Consider the following 19,798-nt stretch of genomic DNA (forward strand, 5'->3'; position numbering starts at 1 on the left):
ATCACAAACAAAAATTGCAAATCATTTACATAGTCTTTCACATATTCCAATAACATCCCTCCTGTAACACAACTCAATCAAGCTCCCGTGTTCTGATACAGACGTGGTCGCGCGCGATACGTATCACCATAGTTTACACACTACTCGATAGCTGGGAGGAGCATGGGTGTGGCTGGACATGAAACTTTCAGGTTTTGTGTCGAATCAAGTGTGCGCACGCCCGACCGACCGTGTTTTGTATAAACAATTACGAGTCAGACAATACAAATCAAGTTTCAGTCTTTTTCGCCCTGCCCCATGGCCCTGGGAAGCGGGGGTGCTGGGGATGAAGCACCCCCAAATTTGGGGGTGCTGCATGTGTCATCTTCCATAGGCAGCACCTATTGGAAAGCTAGTGGTATAGGTATGATAAATGACAGAAATGTAATGAAAATGAGCAAAGGTTTGTAGACCTCCCCCCCTTCAGAATTTTCTGACACAGTACTTAAAATAGTGTTTAAATTCACCCCTTTTCAGATTGGATTATCAAATATTTTCTGCTCGCACTTCGCGCTCGCATTATTGATTTTTATAATAAAAAATGTATTTAGAATGCCCAGATGCGAGGTCTATATCTCTAAACACGCGCACGCATGTTTATTCAGATACGCAGCTTGCTTTGGGTTACTCCGGGCTGAAAATATTTATATCAAATACATTTTTCAAAATAAATAAATGAAAATCTGATAAAAAAATAGTCCAGTTATTTAATTCTAAATTTCAGCGATATATTATGTAAATGGTGATATGCATGTCGTCACAAATATTTAATAGGTGAGTTGAAATCTGTCCCCAAAGGTGGGGGAGACCAGGGCCCGGAAAATTTGACAAGCCAAAAAACACAAAAGGTTATCACCCTAAAATAATGTTAGGTCATTTTAACCCTAACAAAATTTGACAAGCCCCCCCCCCCTAAAAAAATGTTTTCACCCAAAATGTAAGGTCATTTAGTAAAAAATACATGTATTATTTAGATTGTAAAGTGATGTATTTTTTCCATAATGAAAGACCAAAAATAGGAGGGGGACATTTGGTATTGTGCCCCCTGCCCCCTCTGGGATTTCCGCCCATGTAGGTTGAAGATGTTGCATTCCCACTATCCTGTTTCTAGTGTTATTACATGGAATCAAAATTGTTTCATTTTTTCAAACCTGTGTGAATGATATGTCTCCCTTATAATGAAATAAGTTACAGCAAAGAATATCTAATTGACTAAACCAGGGGCCCGTTGCATAAAACTTTTTACCTGAGAAAACTCAGGTTGTTTTTACCGGAGTTTTTGCCCTGTGTTAAAGTCAATGGCAGAAATCAGACTAACCTTAGTTTTCAGTTTTTACCAGAGTTTTCTCAGGTAAAAAGTTTTATGCAACAGGCCCCAGTTGTCAATTCAACTGTTTTTGGTACTTGAAGGGAAAATATTGGATAAACCTAATTCTATATAATGAAATACAGAAGAACAAGTGGGGATATGAGACCATCAGTTTGCTCATTGACATGCTTAAATCTGTTTCACCGGAATAATGCTAATCTTTAAAATACAATAACTTTGCCAAACCATGTTGATACTCAACTCAGCAAATTTCAATCAGTGCTTGAGGAACAAGAGGCAAAGATATTGGAGTTCGAGGTGCAAAATGAAAAGAAATCACATGAACTTGGTCAATTAAAGGGGAAGTTCACCCTGACAAAAACTTTATTGTAAAAATAGCAGAAAAAATAATAAAAAATATTGCGGAATGTTTGAGAAAAATTCATCAAATAATTAAAAAGTTATTAGAATTTCAATTATTTGATTTGTGACGTCATATGCGAGCAGCATTCCTACATAGCGAATGGTAAAAAATCAATAAAATGTCATTTTCTCAGAAAATTGAAAATGGTTTTCACTGTACCTTTTGTATATCAATAGACAAATTATTTCACACCTGATCATGAATAGAAAACAAAATTAAGTCATCAGGAACCATGCAAAATTTGAAATTCATGCATTTTATATTACATAACACATGGGGCAGCTGCTCGTTTATGACGTCACAAATCCAAAACTTTGAACTCTAATATCTTTCTTACTCTTTAACGGATTTTCCTCAAACCTTCACCAATATTTTTTACTATTTTTTTGCTATTTTTGCAACAAAGTTTTCTTCAGGGTGAACTTCCCCTTTAAAGTCAAAACTTGATCAACAAAGCGACCAATTACGGAAACTACAACATGAAACCAACAGGCAAGAGCAGTACAGTCGCCGCAACTGTTTGCGCTTCTTTGGTATAGAAGAATCAACAGATTCTTATTGATTTCCTTGTCGGATTTTGATCAAATCTTTATTCTTATGTTCGTCTGATTTTTCTTTATCTGTTCAAACCATATTACATTCAGTGCGGAGTTACAGATCAGAATATCAAAAATTTTTTGCTCGCGCATTGCGCTCACATTGTTAATATAATAATATATCACATTATCCATCACTTTCTTGATTTAGAAAACATGAATAGAATGTCCGATTATAGGTCTAAAAATCTCAATTTTGTTTCTGCTCACGCTTTGCGCGTCTACCTATCCTGTTCATGATTAGAAAAGTGCTTATAAGATGTCCTGTTTTTAGGATTGAAATCTCATTTTATTTCCGCTCGCGCTTCGCGCTCGCATTAATTGTATAGTTATATACTTATTCTGTTCATGATTAGAAATGTGATGAAGATGTCCTGTTTTTAGGTTTAAAATCTCATTTTATTTCCGCTCGCGCTCGCATTAATTGTATAGTTACATACCTATCCTCTTCATGATTAGAAAAGTCTTTAGAATTTCTTGTTTTTGGTCTGAATTCTCAATTTTGTTTCCGCTCGCGCTTCGTTCTTGCATCAATTGTACAGTTGTATACCTATCCTGTTTATGATTAGAAAAGTGCTTAAGATGTCTGGTTTATAGGTCTGAAATCTCATTTCTATTTTTGCTCGCGCTTCGCGCTCGCATTAAATGTATAGTTATATACCTATCCTAATCATGATTACAAAAAGTGCAATGTCCAGTATTTAGGTCGGAATGTCAACATTTTCAGCTCGCGCTTCGCGCTCGCATTATTTGATTGTTGATATGTGTATCGTCTTGATGGATAACTGCAAACAGTCCTTATAACACGTCCCTTTCGATCAGGCCAGAGCGTTTTTGAAAAATATCTGCTCGCGCTGATCACGTTCGCAGTTCTTTGTTACATACGCATCTTGTTCAGGACCACAAACATTGGACAATATGTTCAATTTTCAGGAAAAAATACATAAATCCCCCCCCCAAAAAAATAGTTTGTGCTCCGCGCTCGAGTTATCTAATTATATATCAATGTTCTTTTATAATAAGAAAGCTAAGAAGTGACTGTCATATACATACATACATACATATATATATATATATATATATAGTATTCAACCTATTCAATCTACATATATGTGCGTGAGGGTGTGTTTGTGTGAGGTGCCCTTAGAGGGGTGTGTGTGTGTAATTATGGAAAACTCAATTGTGTCCCCCCCCCCCCCTATTGAGGAGAGCTTTCAGCACCCCCACTGAAAAAATCGTTCCCAGGTCCCTGCTTGATAGCAAAAGATAAGATGACGAGATCCCAGATCTCATCATGTTGACATCTTGTAGAAGAGATGATGAGATGACAAGATCCCAGATCTCGTCATGTCGTCATCTTTTAGAAGAGATGATGAGATGACAAGATCCCGGATCTCATCATGTCAACATCTTTTAGAAGAGATGATGAGATGACAAGATCCCGGATCTCGTCATGTCGACATCTTTTAGAAGATATGGTCAGATGACAAGATCTTCGATCCATGATCATGTCATCTAATCATCTCTTCTACAAGATGTCAACATGATGAGATCCGGGATCTTGTCATCTCATCATCTCTTCTAAAAGATGTTGACATGATGAGATTCGGGATCTTGTCATCTCATCATCTCTTCTACAAGATGTCAACATGATGAGATCCGGGATCTTGTCATCTCATCATCTCTTCTAAAAGATGTTGACATGATGAGATTCGGGATCTTGTCATCTCATCATCTCTTCTAAAAGATGTCGACATGATGAGATCTGGGATCTCGTCATCTTATCTTTTGCTATCAAGATGTCGACTTCCCGAGATAATTATCTCAACATCTCGGTGGCACTTTTAAGCTTCCATACTTCTACAAGATGTTCACATGATGAGATCCGGGATCTTGTCATCTCATCATCTCTTCTACTCGATGTTGACATGATGAGATCCTGGATCTTGTCATCTCATCATCTCTTCTACACGATGTCGACATGACGAGATCCGGGATCTTGTCATCTCATCATCTCTTCTAAAAGATGTTGACATGATGAGATCCGGGATCTTGTCATCTCATCATCTCTTCTAAAAGATGTTGACATGATGAGATCTGGGATCTCGTCATCTTATCTTTTGCTATCAAGATGTCGACTTCCCGAGATAATTATCTCAACATCTCGGTGGCACTTTTAAGCTTCCATAGATCCGGGATCTTGTCATCTCATCATCTCTTCTACAAGATGTTGACATGATGAGATCCTGGATCTTGTCATCTCATCATCTATTCTACAAGATGTTGACATGATGAGATCCGGGATCTTGTCATCTCATCATCTCTTCTAAAAGATGACGACATGACGAGATCCGGGATCTTGTCATCTCATCATCTCTTCTAAAAGATGTCAACATGACGAGATCCGGGATCTTGTCATCTCATCATCTCTTCTAAAAGATGTTGACATGATGTGATCCGGGATCTTGTCATCTCAACATCTCTTCTTAAAGATGTCAACATGATGAGATCCGGGATCTTGTCATCTCAACATCTCTTCTAAAATATGTCAACATGATGAGATCCGGGATCTTGTCCTCTCATCATCTCTTCCAAAAGATGTTGACATGATGAGATCTGGGATCTTGTCATCTCATCATCTCTTCTAAAAGATGTTGACATGATGAGATCCGGAATCTTGTCATCTCATCATCTCTTCTAAAAGATGTCGACATGATGAGATCCAGGATCTCGTCATCTGATCTTTTGCTATCAAGATATCGAATTCCCGAGATAATTATCTTAATATCTCGGTGGCACTTTTAAGCTTCCATAAATACACGAAATTATTAGGTACTTCACAAATCAAATAATGGGAGCGCACGGTGCGAGCTGCAAAAATGAGATATTCATTTGACGAAACGAGACATTTTCAGAGCACTTTAATTATTTGTAAATTAAACAATACGATGAAAGGTCGATTTTTGATCTGAAATATGTTTTGTTTGTTGAATTCAAGATATTTAAAGCTCCATTTTAGCTTATTGAGCAAGATCTGTATCTCATCGAACAGGCAATGCGAGCGCGAAGCGCGAGCTAAATTTTTTTATACTAACATGAAAGTTTTTTTTTATTTTTTAAGTCTTCTCACCATTTTTACTCACTCATTTTCCTTCTCCTTTTTCTTCTCTTTTTCCCTCTTCCCCCCTTTTTTACTTGGCTGCCCGAAGGGGGGGGGGGGAATCCCCCGTAGATCCGCCACTGGCAGTTTCGTCCGACGTTTGAGATCTGACGAAAGATCGCAAAAATGTCGTTTGTCAAGCGATACAAGCGAAACTGCTGTTTCCGATTCACCGACCCTCGACAAAAATTTCATTATCTTGAACAAATTAAAGGGCATTTGACAATAGATTCTCTATGTTTCAGAAAGCGTCTGTGTAGCTGTTGCAAAATCTCCCTCTGATCATCCCTGCTGCCATCAGAAATAAAGATCACCATTTTCTCCTCTGACAGATTCCAGGCTGGTGTGTGAAGATTCGTCAATGACTGTTTACCTGGATAAGGCGAGGCTTGGAATCTCCAGTCACGATAAGGTCTCATTCAAGAACTCTCTCTGTCAAGGGGATGAGTATGATGCATACACGGTTGCCATAACAACGCCATATAATGGATGTGGTACAACAGTCACCGTGAGTACATTGATTGTAGATAGAGGGCTCTTCCTAAATATTTGGTTGTTCTAATATAATTAGAAAAACCGTGTTCCGCATGATGCCGAAAAATGGACTCTAAAGAGGATAATTGTTAGAGAGGTCCGAAGCTTTTGAGATGTGGATACTGTCAAAATGCAGGAGAAACGCGAAGCCTCCTGAACACAATTAAATACAGACGAAAAAATGGATTGGTCACATATCAAGACATGACATGATTGAGGGTTGGGTGCAAAGACCTTATAATATATTACTAGACCGAAAGCTGCGCGCGCGTTCAACACAAAACAAATCAGATTAGGCTCCGCCTACCGCGATCATTTGAAGACAAAAATAAGCCCCCATTGACATTCATGAGCGTAAATATATTCATAATCCACCCTTTTAATTGGCTAAGAGCGTCATTAATACGCGATTTCCCCGATTCTTTGTCATCGATACTAGTGGTATCGTGTTACAGAATTAATTATTCATTTGACCTCATTACGTCATCTAATTTATTCATTCTGAAACTTTTCTTTCCACACAAAAATGGACCTACGAACACTCCGGTGAGTACGTATAAATTGATATAACCACATGAATTCAGTGGACTATTTACAAATTTCACACTGTATTTTGTGATCTTAGGTTATTTCTCTACCAAATTAGAGAGTTTGCTATCATTCTTCTGTTAAAGGAGAGCAGAATTTGGGCTTTGAAATTGAAGTTAGATTGTCATCGTCGCCCAGTGCAGCCTGTATGTTGCTTGCAGTGTTGCGGTTATGCCGCTGTTTTAATCACATGTATTTTGTACGGGCTCCTAGCCAATGGGGCATCGAGAGAAATTCGGGCCGGTTTGGTTCACCTCCAATTAACAAGGACCAACCCACGATTGATTAAAACAAGAATGAAGCTTCTTTTTGTAAACTGTAACCTTAGATCTAGAGGGAGATCTGCATCTATCTTCAGTAGATCGAGACCCAGTCAGGAATAAACTGTGAAGTGGAGTGTGGATGAAGATATATTGCCTGTTATTGTGTCAATTTTCAGTTTCAGATATCAAATTTATTTTGCATAACTTCAGCCAGGCTTCTGCATTAAGCCCCCACCCATTTTAACTTATTGTTATTTATAAATATAGTTAGACTCTGTCTTAGAAATAACTAGACCAAAACTTCAGTCTCTCTATTTTGGTTGTACCGCTGAACCTAGTAAAATGTCAAAAATTGTTGAATAAATCCCCAGAAACGACGGTTATTCCTGTCTAAGAAATAATATGCTGCAGCTCTGCATGTTTGTCTTATTATCAATAGATCTAGGACCTAGATCTAGATAGGCCTAACGTTAGATCTAATTTCTAACTTGGTTAACAGAGGATCTTGTGTTGCTTATTATTTTAGACTTATGCCGTTACGGTACTTTAGTCTTTACTTTTATTCATCGATGCTTTCTAATTCTAGGCCAACCTAATTCAAATCTAGTCATCTAAATTATACTTTCCCAACCCGCGACACTTACCCCCAGGGCTTATGATCTAGGTCTGTAATTTAGGCCTAGATCTAGGTCTGGGCCTAAACGACTCCATTTACGTGTACGAGTAGGCCTATGCCTGTCAGTGTCAGTGGACCAAGGACTAGATCTAATCTTGGTCAATAATGGCAATGAAGTTTAAACTTTTAGCCTGGAATAAAAGTCAGAGTCAGACATCAAATCCATATAGGCCTAGATCTCGGTTTAGAACCAAAGCTTTACTTTGTAGGTCTAGATAGATCGAGAGTCCATCGTTACTATCTAGATCTAGACCTACGAGTAATTTAGATACGCGAATGCTGTTGCACAGCTCTGAGTCTTGGACTAGATCTATACTTTCTTACAAATAGATCTAGACCTAGTGCATGAGATGAAATTATGTTAAAGTCAAATGAAATAAGATTCGGAAATAAAAAGATGCAGATGTTTCTTTTTATTGGGGGGGGGGGCTGACATGTGAAAAAATTTAGAGAAACCTAAAATTCAGAAAGTGAGGGCCAGAAGTAACCAATATTACCTATGGCCGTTTTTTGCATTTTCTAAAATAAAATTGAAGGATGTCATGCAATTCTTTTTTTGATGAAGTTTTTCACATTTCAGCTCTTACCCAAATCCCTCCCCTATACATACGGCCATGAAAAATATCACTCCTTATTATTGTACTCTCTTTTCTTTCACAAACAGGTTGAGTTTGAAGAACAAGAAAAACAGGTTGAGTTTGAAGGACAAGAAAAACAGTATATAGAGGTCTACCTATATGGTTCAAGATGATGATCATAAGTGCATGCATCATTTCGCAGATTCTCATCCAGGTATAAAAGTTAAACTAACCCATTCAAAATTACAGATACATTACATGCATTGAATGTTTACCATGTTTACATTAAATAAAAATAACCTGAGTCACAAAGAGGTAGGATCTGTACTGAATATACACTTCTTAAATATACAGGCTCTCGAGTCTAAAGTAGAACCAATGTCAAAAGTTATGTACCTTGGGCAAATTTATAAAACAAGGTCATGTCCTTGATCTACTAGTAATTAAATTGCCTTTTTATTTCCTATTTGTTTATGAACAGAGCAATATTTATTTTTCATGAGTTACATTTTATAAAATTCATTTTATTGATTCTTTAGTGTGATATTCATATTTCATATTTGTAGATTTATGATTTTTTTTTGTTTTACATTTTGTCTAATAGGATGATGCAGTTTGACAATTTCCATGGAGGTGATTGATGATGATAAATAATTGGTGAAGTAGGCCTAATAGAACAGTGACTGGACCACAAAGAGAAATACAAACTACAGCAGTTATAGGAGTGAGTGAGTTAGTTAGTGATTATTTTTGATAATGGAGGTTGTTCACTTTTTTTTGGCAACAAATAGACCTGCCTTTGAAAAACCCATTTCAATTTTGTTTTTAGATTATAGTTAGTGTCGTTTTTAATTACAGATCAAAATATTCTGTGCAACAAAACATATCAACTTTAATTCTTACAATTCATATAATTTACATATGTTAATTTAGATATTTACAAGAAATCTCTGACATTTTTTCAAAGTATACATGTAGTTAGAATGGAGAGTGGTATGTAAACTGCGGAGAACATGTTTAAGTGATATGCTTTATAGAAGTACAAGTTTATAATTAGTAGAAGTAAGATTTCCTATGTTATGTGTTGAAGAAACATATATATGCATAGTCTCACTTTTCTTAAAACATTTATGTGTTATAAATCATGACAATTTAATTGATTTTCTTTCTCTATTTTTTCAATCTGCAGGACTGGTGTAACAGATGTTTTCATTCAAGAAATCCAACAAGTCAACATTGAAGACTTGGGAACCACGTGATGAAGATGGAAAAGGTTTTTTTTCCAAGTCCAATTTAAAAAAAAAAAAAATTATCACAACCCAAATTCATGACGTATGAAATTTCTTATTGATTTTTATTAAAACTGGTTGCAAAAAGAGAAGCTATAAACATACAAATAGGAGCGGCGGATTGAAGTTGAAAGTGGGGGGGGGGGGGGGGCACAGGGAAAATGCTGTTTTATGTGAAATTTTTTAAAAAGTTGCGAGCGAGCAAAATTTTGACATTTTAAAAACAAATATCCAATTTTGTTATAGATTTTGACAAAATATTCAAAATGATATATTTCACCCTTTGCTTTCCTTTTTCTTTTTTTTCTTAGTCGTGATTTTTTTATTCGGGGGGGGGGGGGGCAGAGCATTGGCGGTGGAAGGCAAAAAATTTAGGGGGTCCACCTGAATTTATCCACCTAAATCTTAAGAGACCACAAAAATTGATGAGCAAAAAAAAAAGATTCTCAAAAAATTTAGGGGGGACTGTCCCCCACCTCAAATTTAGGGGGGACAGGTCCCGCTTCCGCCGCCTATGGGCAAGAGTCCTTCAAGCCCCTCTCCCCTCCAGCTGTACGAAACTGCTTATATACTCCACTCACATGAATTATTAAACTTAATGCACAAAGGATTTCCTTCAGAAGTATATTATAGAAATGAAAATATTGTTTTCTTGTTTCAAAGGGCACTTGTCATGGTGACCATAAAACAGATCCTTCTCAGGTGAAAGGGGCACAGAACAAGTTCTTTAGGAGCACTTTTCTTTGGTAAAAGGGGGCAGTGATTCAAGAAAGGGCACTTTCAAGAAGGCGAGGGGGCACTTTGTAACACGTGAAACGGGCCCTCAGATGGAAGGGCACAGAACACGTGGGGGGGGGGGGGCATTTTTGGGTAAAAATTGCATATAAGGAAGAGCACTAATTGGTATTACCTAAAACAGGTTCTCATCAGGTGAAAGGGACACAGTACACGTTCGTGAGGGGGCATTTTCTTGCATAAAAAGGCACTTTTCAGTGCTTCAAAAAGTAGGTGGAATTGTGCCCCCCCCCGCATACAAAAACAAATTTCTTTTGGTTCAAAGTATTAACATACGCTTAAGAAAAAGGTAAAGCTTAATCCTCTGATAATGTGATTTTTTTTCTGGATAATTAATAAAATTCACCACTAACCAGAGAATTCCTTCATGTCTTTCATTTGTGTTCATATAGTATTTGTACAGAGCTAAAATGAAAGGGATTTGGAATTGGCAAAATTCAAAATGAGATCGAGAGAGGGAAAGAGTGATGAGAAGTGGGTCGAAAAGAGATGAGAAAAAAATGGAGGGGCACATAATTATGAAGAGATAATTTAGAGGGAGTGGTGAGAAAGCTGATGTTGGAAGTAGGCACAAAAGGGGTGGAAGAGAAATAAGACGAGATTTTTGGAAACCAGGAGACAGATAACAAGTGGGAAAATAAGAAGGAAATATATGAAAAGTTAAGTTGCAAAAGGGGCTAGGGCCACTCCAAGAAAATCATTTTTTTATTCTCCCATATTGCAATATTCTTATGCGAAAATGAATTTTCATGATACCCTACCATTAGAAATTTAAAATTGGGTATAAAAGAAATCTACTTATCTTCATATTTTTTTAAGATATTATTTTCCAGAAAAATTATGTATGGACCTAACCCCTTTTGAAAAAAAGTGAATTTTCTTTTTTTAGTTCACTTTTTTTATGGGAATTTCAACTTTTCTATATGGTATCATCTTATAGAGCTACTAAAAATCAATTAAGACATAAAAATCAAATTTGATTAAAAATGGACCTAACCCCTTTTAAAAGTGAGCTCTTCATATGTAGGAGAAAGGCGGCACAAAACAACATGTTAAAATGATTAAATGAAAAAAAAAACAGAGTAAGAAATGCTGGAGAATAAAGGAGACAGGAAACATATTGAACATGATAAACTGGGGCCCGTTTCATCATGAGTTACAAGTATGGTAACTACGAATACCAATCATAATCAAGGTTCCCACGGTTATCACAATAATAGCGATGTTTAAATAGCTCAGTGTAATTCATTATGAAACGGACGCCAGAAGAAAGCAGGCACGGGGATCCATGAAGATTTTTTTTTTTCACTTCTCGAAAATTGTAACAAGAAATGGCTCTTTTAGTGGTAAAAGTTATTTTTTTTCAGTATTCATACTCAACCAGTGATAATGAATACAATCATTGTAATAACCATGATTTGCCCCCACCCCCACCCCCCACCTTTTTACCTAATCGCGACTTGATCTACTCTTTTCATCTTCCCTTTTAGAATTAGCATAGGCCTATAAGACGCAATAAAAACATTGTTTTGTTTTTAAGTGATATCGCTTGTGATATCGATACTTTATAAAGCGCAACGTATCGTCTCAGATTTGCGCTTGCTTGATTCGCTGAATCCTTCGCGTCACGAGCGCGTATCAAAATGAATACATTAATGAATTTTCCAAGTTGACCTTTGTCATTGCGCTGATGTGCGTATTGTCTAATACACGTACAAAACCACAGTTGACGAGGGAGCATCTTACGAAATTAATATTAATGGGGGCTTATTTTAGCTTCTAATGGATTAAACAAAATGGCAGTAGCTTCGGGGGCCTGGTTGGGTGGATGCGAAAAGAGTACTTGGATGCCAAAGAATATTGTACATGCCTCAATTTATTTTGTCTGTATAAGTTCATTGTAATTATTTCTACCACATTCTTTTGTTCTGTTGAAAATGATATAAAATAAATTGAAATGGAAAAAAAAAACTTTAAATGTTGGACATGGTCAGAAATGGTAACAAACTAAATCAAAAGCTCAAGACAGCTGGGAAACAATAGAAATGATGGAATTTTTCTAATATGGAAATGTCACACTGACATAACACTAAAGATGGTGATGATAGAAGAACAGTACTCTGTATGCGTTTTATTTCTATACTGGTTTACCATCGTTATCATCTTTTTGTAGAAACCAGGTCGAAAAGACGAAAATTTCACATTCATGGTTGTTTCATCCGTTTAAAGATTCACATAATGAATACTCGGACAAATATTAGATACGTGGAACACGTACAGAGTAGTAATTTCACCTTCTCTTAATCATTCATTGGCATTTATTTTCAGGAGAGTGATGACGTCATTATTTTCTCCAACGAAGTAAAGGTGATGATCCAGTCGGACCTCCGCAGCTCCCGGTCTATCCGGATAAACTGTTCGTTGAGTCGGACCTATCACGTGAAAATGACGTACTTAGCACATGCGTGGATCAGGCATATCAAGGAGGACGGCTACGGCAATTTCTCTGTTCGCATTCGTCAATATACGAATGTGAATTTCGAAGATGCATACCCAGGCAATTCCTTCCCTCAACAGGTGGGCACATTCAAAATAGAACTTTGATTTCTCTTCCCGAATAATTAGAAATATTTCCCCTGTAATAAGTGTTTTCTTGCATTTTCGTATTTCAAGCCGAAAATGGTTTAAAAAGAACATGGATTATTAAATTATTATCAATTAAGGTTCCCTCATGAATAATGAATTTTCACTACAAAGTGACATTTCGAGGGAATGTAGCCAAAATGATACGGGAAGTTCACTTTGACCCTTCTGAGAATAACGGAATGCAACAGAATTTCATTTTTGGTATTGACATATCACTCACCTGAAATCCAATCACGGCGGAGCAATTAATTATGAAAAACCCATGTAGCACGCTATGTAATGCGTGGTTGTACACATTGATACCCGTTGGTATATTGGCACTTAAAATTCATTGAGGGCCTTTTCACACGTGAATCTTGAATCGTCAATGTAATGATGTCTATTGTAATCGTGACTGTGATTAGCGTTTTGGATTGGTTCTAGATTGGTTTGACACGTGCTAAATATTCGTCATTAACCTTACTTTTCACTGAATCATCATTCAAATTACGATGTTTTTTACCGTGTGAAAGGGCGGTTAGTGTGTTCTGCACTGTGCTTCCAGCAACACCTATTTTATAATCTTTGAACCAATCCGGGGTTAGATTAAGGTTCGGGTAATGTTTGTAAATCATTTCATATCCTAATTTTTCTTGTGATTGGACAATTTCTGTATTATTTTATTCTGTCATTTGAAACTAATGTCCTTCGTAGGTTGAGGTCGATAATATGATTTACATGGCAACAGAAATGGTTGCCATTGTAGATGTTGTGGATACCATACAAAATACCCGTTGCTGGGCAACGCCTTCACCCGATCCTTTGGACGCTATCAACCGTGATATCATAAGCGACGGGTAAATATGAAATTTTATATCTCCTTTTTCATTTTTATTATTGTTATCATTATTATTATTATTATTTTTATTATTATTATCATAATGATCATTATTACTAGTAGTGGTAGTTGTAGTAGTTTTATACTAGTAACTGTAGTAGTAGTAATAGTGGTAGAAGAAGTATTATGACTATTAATATAATTATTAACATTATTCATTTTATTATTATTATCATCATTATTATTATTGTCATTATTATTATTGTCATTATTATTATTATTATTGTCATTATTATTTCATTGTTATTATTAAACATCCAATTGTCATTATCATAAGCATCATTATTATTAATATCATTATGAATACTACTACTATATAATTATTCGCTATAATTATGGTAATTATTGCTATATTCGGTTCGTGTTGTTATTATTATTCTTACTACATGTATAACTTAACTTGTTTGATATCCAACGCAGTCATTTTCTAAGGAACCTTCATTCCTGCAAAGTTAACAAAACTCTTTCGCATTCCAGTTCACAGTTCAGAAATTATTATGTTTTATGCAAAAGTAAACATGCAGGACAAATATAGGAAATAGTAAAACAAACACTGGTAATTGATGTAAAAGCAGTCTTCGAAAATGGAACAAAAAAAAGGAGACCAAAATAGAATATATCTTCATCTAACATTCAATTACTGCAATAGGGTTGCCATCATGATAAAAAATGTGATTGATAGCCCCCCCCCCAAAAAAATCGATTTTATAGGATTTTGCATAATGATATTAAAAAAATCATTGTAATTCCAAATAGGATATGATTTTATGTTTGGCAAAAATATTTAAAATTTATGTAAAAATTTATGTAAAAGAAATATGCAAAAATATGCAATATCAATGCATGTATCAGCCTACAAGAAGAAATTTATTATTGAACATCTACACCGGCAATCAGAACCTGACATACCAATACGTGTGAAAGGTTTCGCTAGAAAAAATAGAATAAACCATCACTTTCGCTAGCAAAAATAGAATAAACCATCACTTTCATCTCAGCCGTGGCTTGGTTTTATGCGCATTTGGAGCTACCATAAAAATGATACTGGATGATATTTTGGTGTCTTTAATTTCTTCATCAGATGTCCCATTGGAGATGACATCGAAGTCTACTCTCTTTTAAGACGCGGTCTTCAGGCTTTCTCATTCAAAGCGTTTGCCCTTTCTTCGGACAAAAATCTGGTAAGATATTTCATTACATGATATACCTATTCATAGTCCTGACAATAGTGCATGGTTATACTGTTGTTATTTCGTCAAATTTCAAAGAAGAAATTATTTCGTTATATTTTATAATGAAAAATGTTTATGAAGCGCAGGACTGATGTAGCGTTAATTTCGAATTTTCTTTTTAATATGACTATGAATGTTCAAGGGTATTACCCTTCCACAGCAAGTTTATTAATTTAAAATCAACAAAATATATATTTGTTATCAAAATATTCAGCACAATTTATGCCACAGAAATGAAACATGTGCTACAATCCACGAATTATGAGGAATAATACGCTTTCAAAGTGTAACAAAGTCTCTCGTAAGAAAATGATTGATTTTAACCTCAAGAAAAACTAATAAAAACTTGAAAAGATTTGATTTCCATTACAAAGCACTAGCCTGATGGGTGCTGTCAAATCATTCCACGTGAATAATAAATTCACATATAATTATCTGTTATGATGATCTATTTCTTTCCTTTTATGTTCGTAGATCTATGTTCATTGTGACATCATCATCTGTCACGATTCCAACCAATTAGCGTGCAGGTCAAATTGTAGTCATTCTCGCCCGGTACGAGAAACTCGCGATACGCGAAATTCTGGGTTCGGCCCATACACAGTTTCTCGGGGACCTTTCATTTTTAACAAGGCTCGGACTCATTCGAATGGTAAGTGGAACGAAAAACCGAACATATATCATCAATATTATTATAGTGATAATATTCATAATAATAATAATAATAACAGCAATAATAATAATATTAATTATAATATGAAGCATTGCACATTTTAGTAGTTCATTATTATCATTGGCATTTCTGTTTAGCCATTGTTTAAAGACTATCGGTAATATTCAAACGCGCATATTTTGTTTAATCGATTGTACGGTCCCAAGTACCTTTACGTTGTTGTTGTTGTTATTTTGAATAGGCAAACTAGTCAGTTTTGACTATTGTTGCCTTATAAATATGCTTTTCTTTTTTTTTCAAAATATAATTTCTTTGTTCAAATTATGTCAGTTTGAAAAGTAAAAGAAAGAAAGATTGTACGATTGCCCTACAAGTATATATATAGTAGCAATAAATGGTACGGAATCGTTCGTACGGTGTTTGTAAAGGTTTTTGTGACCGTAGCATAATATACGTCTTCTAGAATTGATATATTTTGGTCTATTGCAGATGGCGCCCCTGTGAACATCTTTCTACTTTCAGCACTCGTCTGCATCACCATGCTCTTCCTGGCAACTGTTTTCATGGTGGCTTTCATCTACGCGCGAATGAGAAGGGGGGGGGGGCGTAATTAATTGATCATATGATCATATCATGTCACGTGATAATTGAATGTGTTTCTGTCTCCGAATCACGTGACACGGATCGAGATTAAGATTAGATTTAGACGGCTACTATATCAGTGTCAATAATGTATCATAGCTTTAGGAGAACACCTGCGTCAATGTCAATGAATGCCGTCTCGGTCGAACGTCATAAGACTTGTAATCATATTGCAGCGCATAATAAAGCACAATATGTTGTTATTAGTAGTAGATATGTCTTGACATTTTATTTACAAATCAATCAAATTTATTGCTCTTGCTATAAGTAATAAAGGAACTCGTATTTCGTAAAAAATGGAGTCTCGTCTTTCTCATCCTATTTCTTAAACTTTGTTGAGAGTAGTAGATAGACCTAGACATTCTTTTTAAAAAGCAATCAAAATTATTTTTCCTATAAATGGTGGAAACGTCTACATGTATATTACGATTTTTGTTTATGTCATTATAGAGCCTTGTTTTTTTAATTGAATTTATTAAGATTTTTTTGCAATAATTTCCATATGAATCGCGGGAGGCTACATACTTCTACTCCCCAGCCTTTAACTGCACATGTTTTTATAAGTATCATTATTATTATTATTTTATTTTGCATTTCAAAAAACAAAGAATTCAAACAGATCAGCGACAAGATCAATCAAACTTGTACATGATAGAGAAAATAAGACCTGGATGAGAGTTGAAGAGGCTGCCCGGGTATGGAAAAGGCTAATAATTGTCCAATCGAGAGGTTTCATCATTTTCTACTGCAAAGCTCGCTTCGATTATCTGAGAAAAGGGTGAGCATATTTTGCCCCCCCCCCCAAATTTATTACAAAGGAATTACAAGCTCGCAACATATGTCATTAGAAGATTTTAGCAGCATCAGAGTAAAAGTGTTTTACGTGCGTGACAGAATGATTTAGCTAATATGTGGATAATAGCGGCTTAAAAGCAATTAAAAGCGAGGGTCTTTAATGACTGATTCCAATGAAACTTTGAAATTCGAGACTTGAAACTCGAGACTTGAAGTTTAGCAACACACAGTAGTAGGAGTAGTAGTAATAGAAGTAGCAGTAGTAGTAGTTGTAGTAGTAGGAGTAATAGTAGTAGGAGTAGTAGCAGTAGGAGTAGTTGTAGTAGTAGTACTAGTAGTAGTAATAGTAGTATTATCGTAGAAGTAGTAGTAGTATAGCAGCAGTAGTAGTAGTTCTAGCTGCAGCAGTAGTAGGAGTACTATTATTATTATTATCATTATTATTATTAATATTATTATTATTAGTAGTAGTAGCAGTAATAGTAGTAGTAGTAGTAGTGTAGTATCTACTTCCGTATGAAAAAGCATACACAGTATATAAGCCGTTTAACTTATGCCAGATTACACACATTTAACACGAATTGTACAGTCATGTTGGTCCTCCGTAGGCTCCCAACTAGTCGATTTGACAGTCTCATAGGCTCAATACACCAACCTAGAAATGTTCTTTCCGATGAAGTTTTTTTCTTGATTCGTGATTATATGGGGTCTTAGAACAAATTCAGCTTGGTTGCCCAAAGTTGCCGTTTGGGCAATTTTGCTAATTTGCATAAATCCAAAATGGCCGCCAGATGCCACCTTGAAAACCTAACTTTTGAACCCCTGTCCACAAAATGATGAGTAATAACTCGTTTTAGGGGTTTAGAGATGTGTAGAATCGATTTCTGTGATCATTTTTGCAATATAAGGTCATCTTCAGGTCAAATCCAAGATGGCCGCCAGATGCCATCTTGAAATCTTGAAAAATTGACTTTTGATCCCCTTGCCCCAGAATGACGAGTAATACCTGTGTTTAGGGGTTTTGGGGTGTGCAGAATCTCTTTCTGCTTTCTATTTTGCAATATAATGTCATCTTCAGGTCAAATCCAAGATGGCCGCCATATGACGCGATCGTGAAATATCAAATTTTGAACCCTTTGCCCCAGAATCATGAATAATAACTCTATTCGTGAGTCATTTGGTATGTTAATTCAGTTCATGCTGTAATTTTGCATAAAGGATCATCTTAAGATCAAATCCAAGATGGCCGCCAACCGCCATCTTGAAAAAAATACTTTCAGAGGCTTATACGTGTTAGAACCAATGTAGAGGGATTTCAGTGAGAATACTCATTTCTTTTATTAATTCTCAAGTTTTTGTCCCAGAATCATGAATAATCCCTCTGTTCGTGAGTTATTTGGTGTGTTGATTCCATTTCTGTTAATAATTTTGCAATATAGGACCATCTTCATATCAAATAATCCAACATGACCACTAAACGCCATATTAAGAAATAAAACTACATTACTTCCGAGACTATTGAACCTTGAAGAAGTGCTCTCCCTAATAAGGTTGTTGTTATGTATTGGAGCTCATGTAAGGGGATTTCAGTGAGAATGATTCGTTTCTTTTAATCACTCCAGTTCGAGGTCAAGTCATATCTAAGATGGTCAGATGGTTGATAGATTTCGTCATTAAGCGCTTACTTTAGAATGAAACCATCCAAGGTTTGGGCTATGATTTCGGGAGTTTTGATCCTTTTTTATTCATGTGCAACCACACTTTTCCAGTGAAATTACTATTATTTGAAGTAAAACGTGATTTTTCCGTAATTTTCTTTTTCAAAAAATAAGTTTAATTATTAACTTCCTTTATAATTATCATTGGACTTTTACTCCCGACAAGAGCCATTGACTTGGTCAGCAGGAGTGCACTCTTAAGCCTCCGCAGAAGATAGGCTCCCCCAAGACTGTTCCACGGTCAGGATTGTTCTCATTCGTGAAATGTTTTACGGAAACGATGTCGCCCCTTCCTCTCAAGAAGTGGGAGTACAAGACCTAGTCATACATAACAGCTGCCTGTCCTGTGCATTTAAGGGGTTTGGATCATCCATCAGCCTTTGAGACAGTCAGAAATCCTGATAGACTCAAGACACCGAATGTCCTCCAGATATGAATATCAACAGCACACACTCGTCTGGTTGTGGTGGACTCCTCACCTACCTCATGAACCTTGGACCGACTTATGTCTCTTGCCCCCTTTCACAGGACAAATCTGTCACAGTCATGGCCAAGCTCCTGCACGGAAGTAAGTCCTGGAAAACTTACGCCGGCCAAGAAAAGTGACTAAACACCTTCCATGTCAGCTGCCTCGGACGTATCATGCACGTTAAGTGGCAGGACAAAGTGCAAAATACAGAGGCCCTTCAGCTTACGTGCTGGCAACAAAGGCTTATTCTCGCTCCTTAGTCAAAGGCACCTCAGGTGGTTGGGGCATGTTTGCCGCATGAAACCTTGGCGAATCCCTTCTTGGATTCGCCAAGGTAAGGTGAGCTGTGTGATTGGTCTCACCCCATCGATAGATCACACCTCCGTTATAAAGACACCTGTAAACGTGACATAAAACTTGCCGGCATAGACACTAACACTTATGAAGGTGTAGATGATAGTTGCCATTCTATGGAGAGCTACTAAGTACAGGGGT

General features: G+C 36.3%; 1 protein-coding gene and 1 long non-coding RNA gene across 2 annotated transcripts in view; both read left to right on the top strand.

Moving 5' to 3' along the window:
• The window catches only part of LOC121428000, a 31,953-nt gene extending 15,502 nt beyond the window's left edge, over positions 1-16,451 (top strand). Inside the window, exons 9-14 of the mRNA XM_041624576.1 lie at positions 5,861-6,036; positions 12,580-12,828; positions 13,591-13,733; positions 14,856-14,955; positions 15,481-15,658; positions 16,169-16,451. Coding sequence (XP_041480510.1) covers positions 5,861-6,036; positions 12,580-12,828; positions 13,591-13,733; positions 14,856-14,955; positions 15,481-15,658; positions 16,169-16,293 — 971 coding nt within the window. The 3' untranslated portion in view covers positions 16,294-16,451. The remainder of the gene's footprint in view (positions 1-5,860; positions 6,037-12,579; positions 12,829-13,590; positions 13,734-14,855; positions 14,956-15,480; positions 15,659-16,168) is intronic.
• LOC121428001 lies at positions 8,370-9,396 on the top strand. Its single transcript, XR_005971723.1, has 3 exons — positions 8,370-8,381; positions 8,772-8,891; positions 9,357-9,396. It is a non-coding gene; the product is annotated as an uncharacterized LOC121428001 (long non-coding RNA).
• Positions 16,452-19,798: the final 3,347 nt, after the last annotated feature.

This window comes from Lytechinus variegatus, chromosome 14 (assembly GCF_018143015.1).
Source record: "Lytechinus variegatus isolate NC3 chromosome 14, Lvar_3.0, whole genome shotgun sequence".
Lineage (NCBI taxonomy): Eukaryota > Metazoa > Echinodermata > Echinoidea > Temnopleuroida > Toxopneustidae > Lytechinus > Lytechinus variegatus.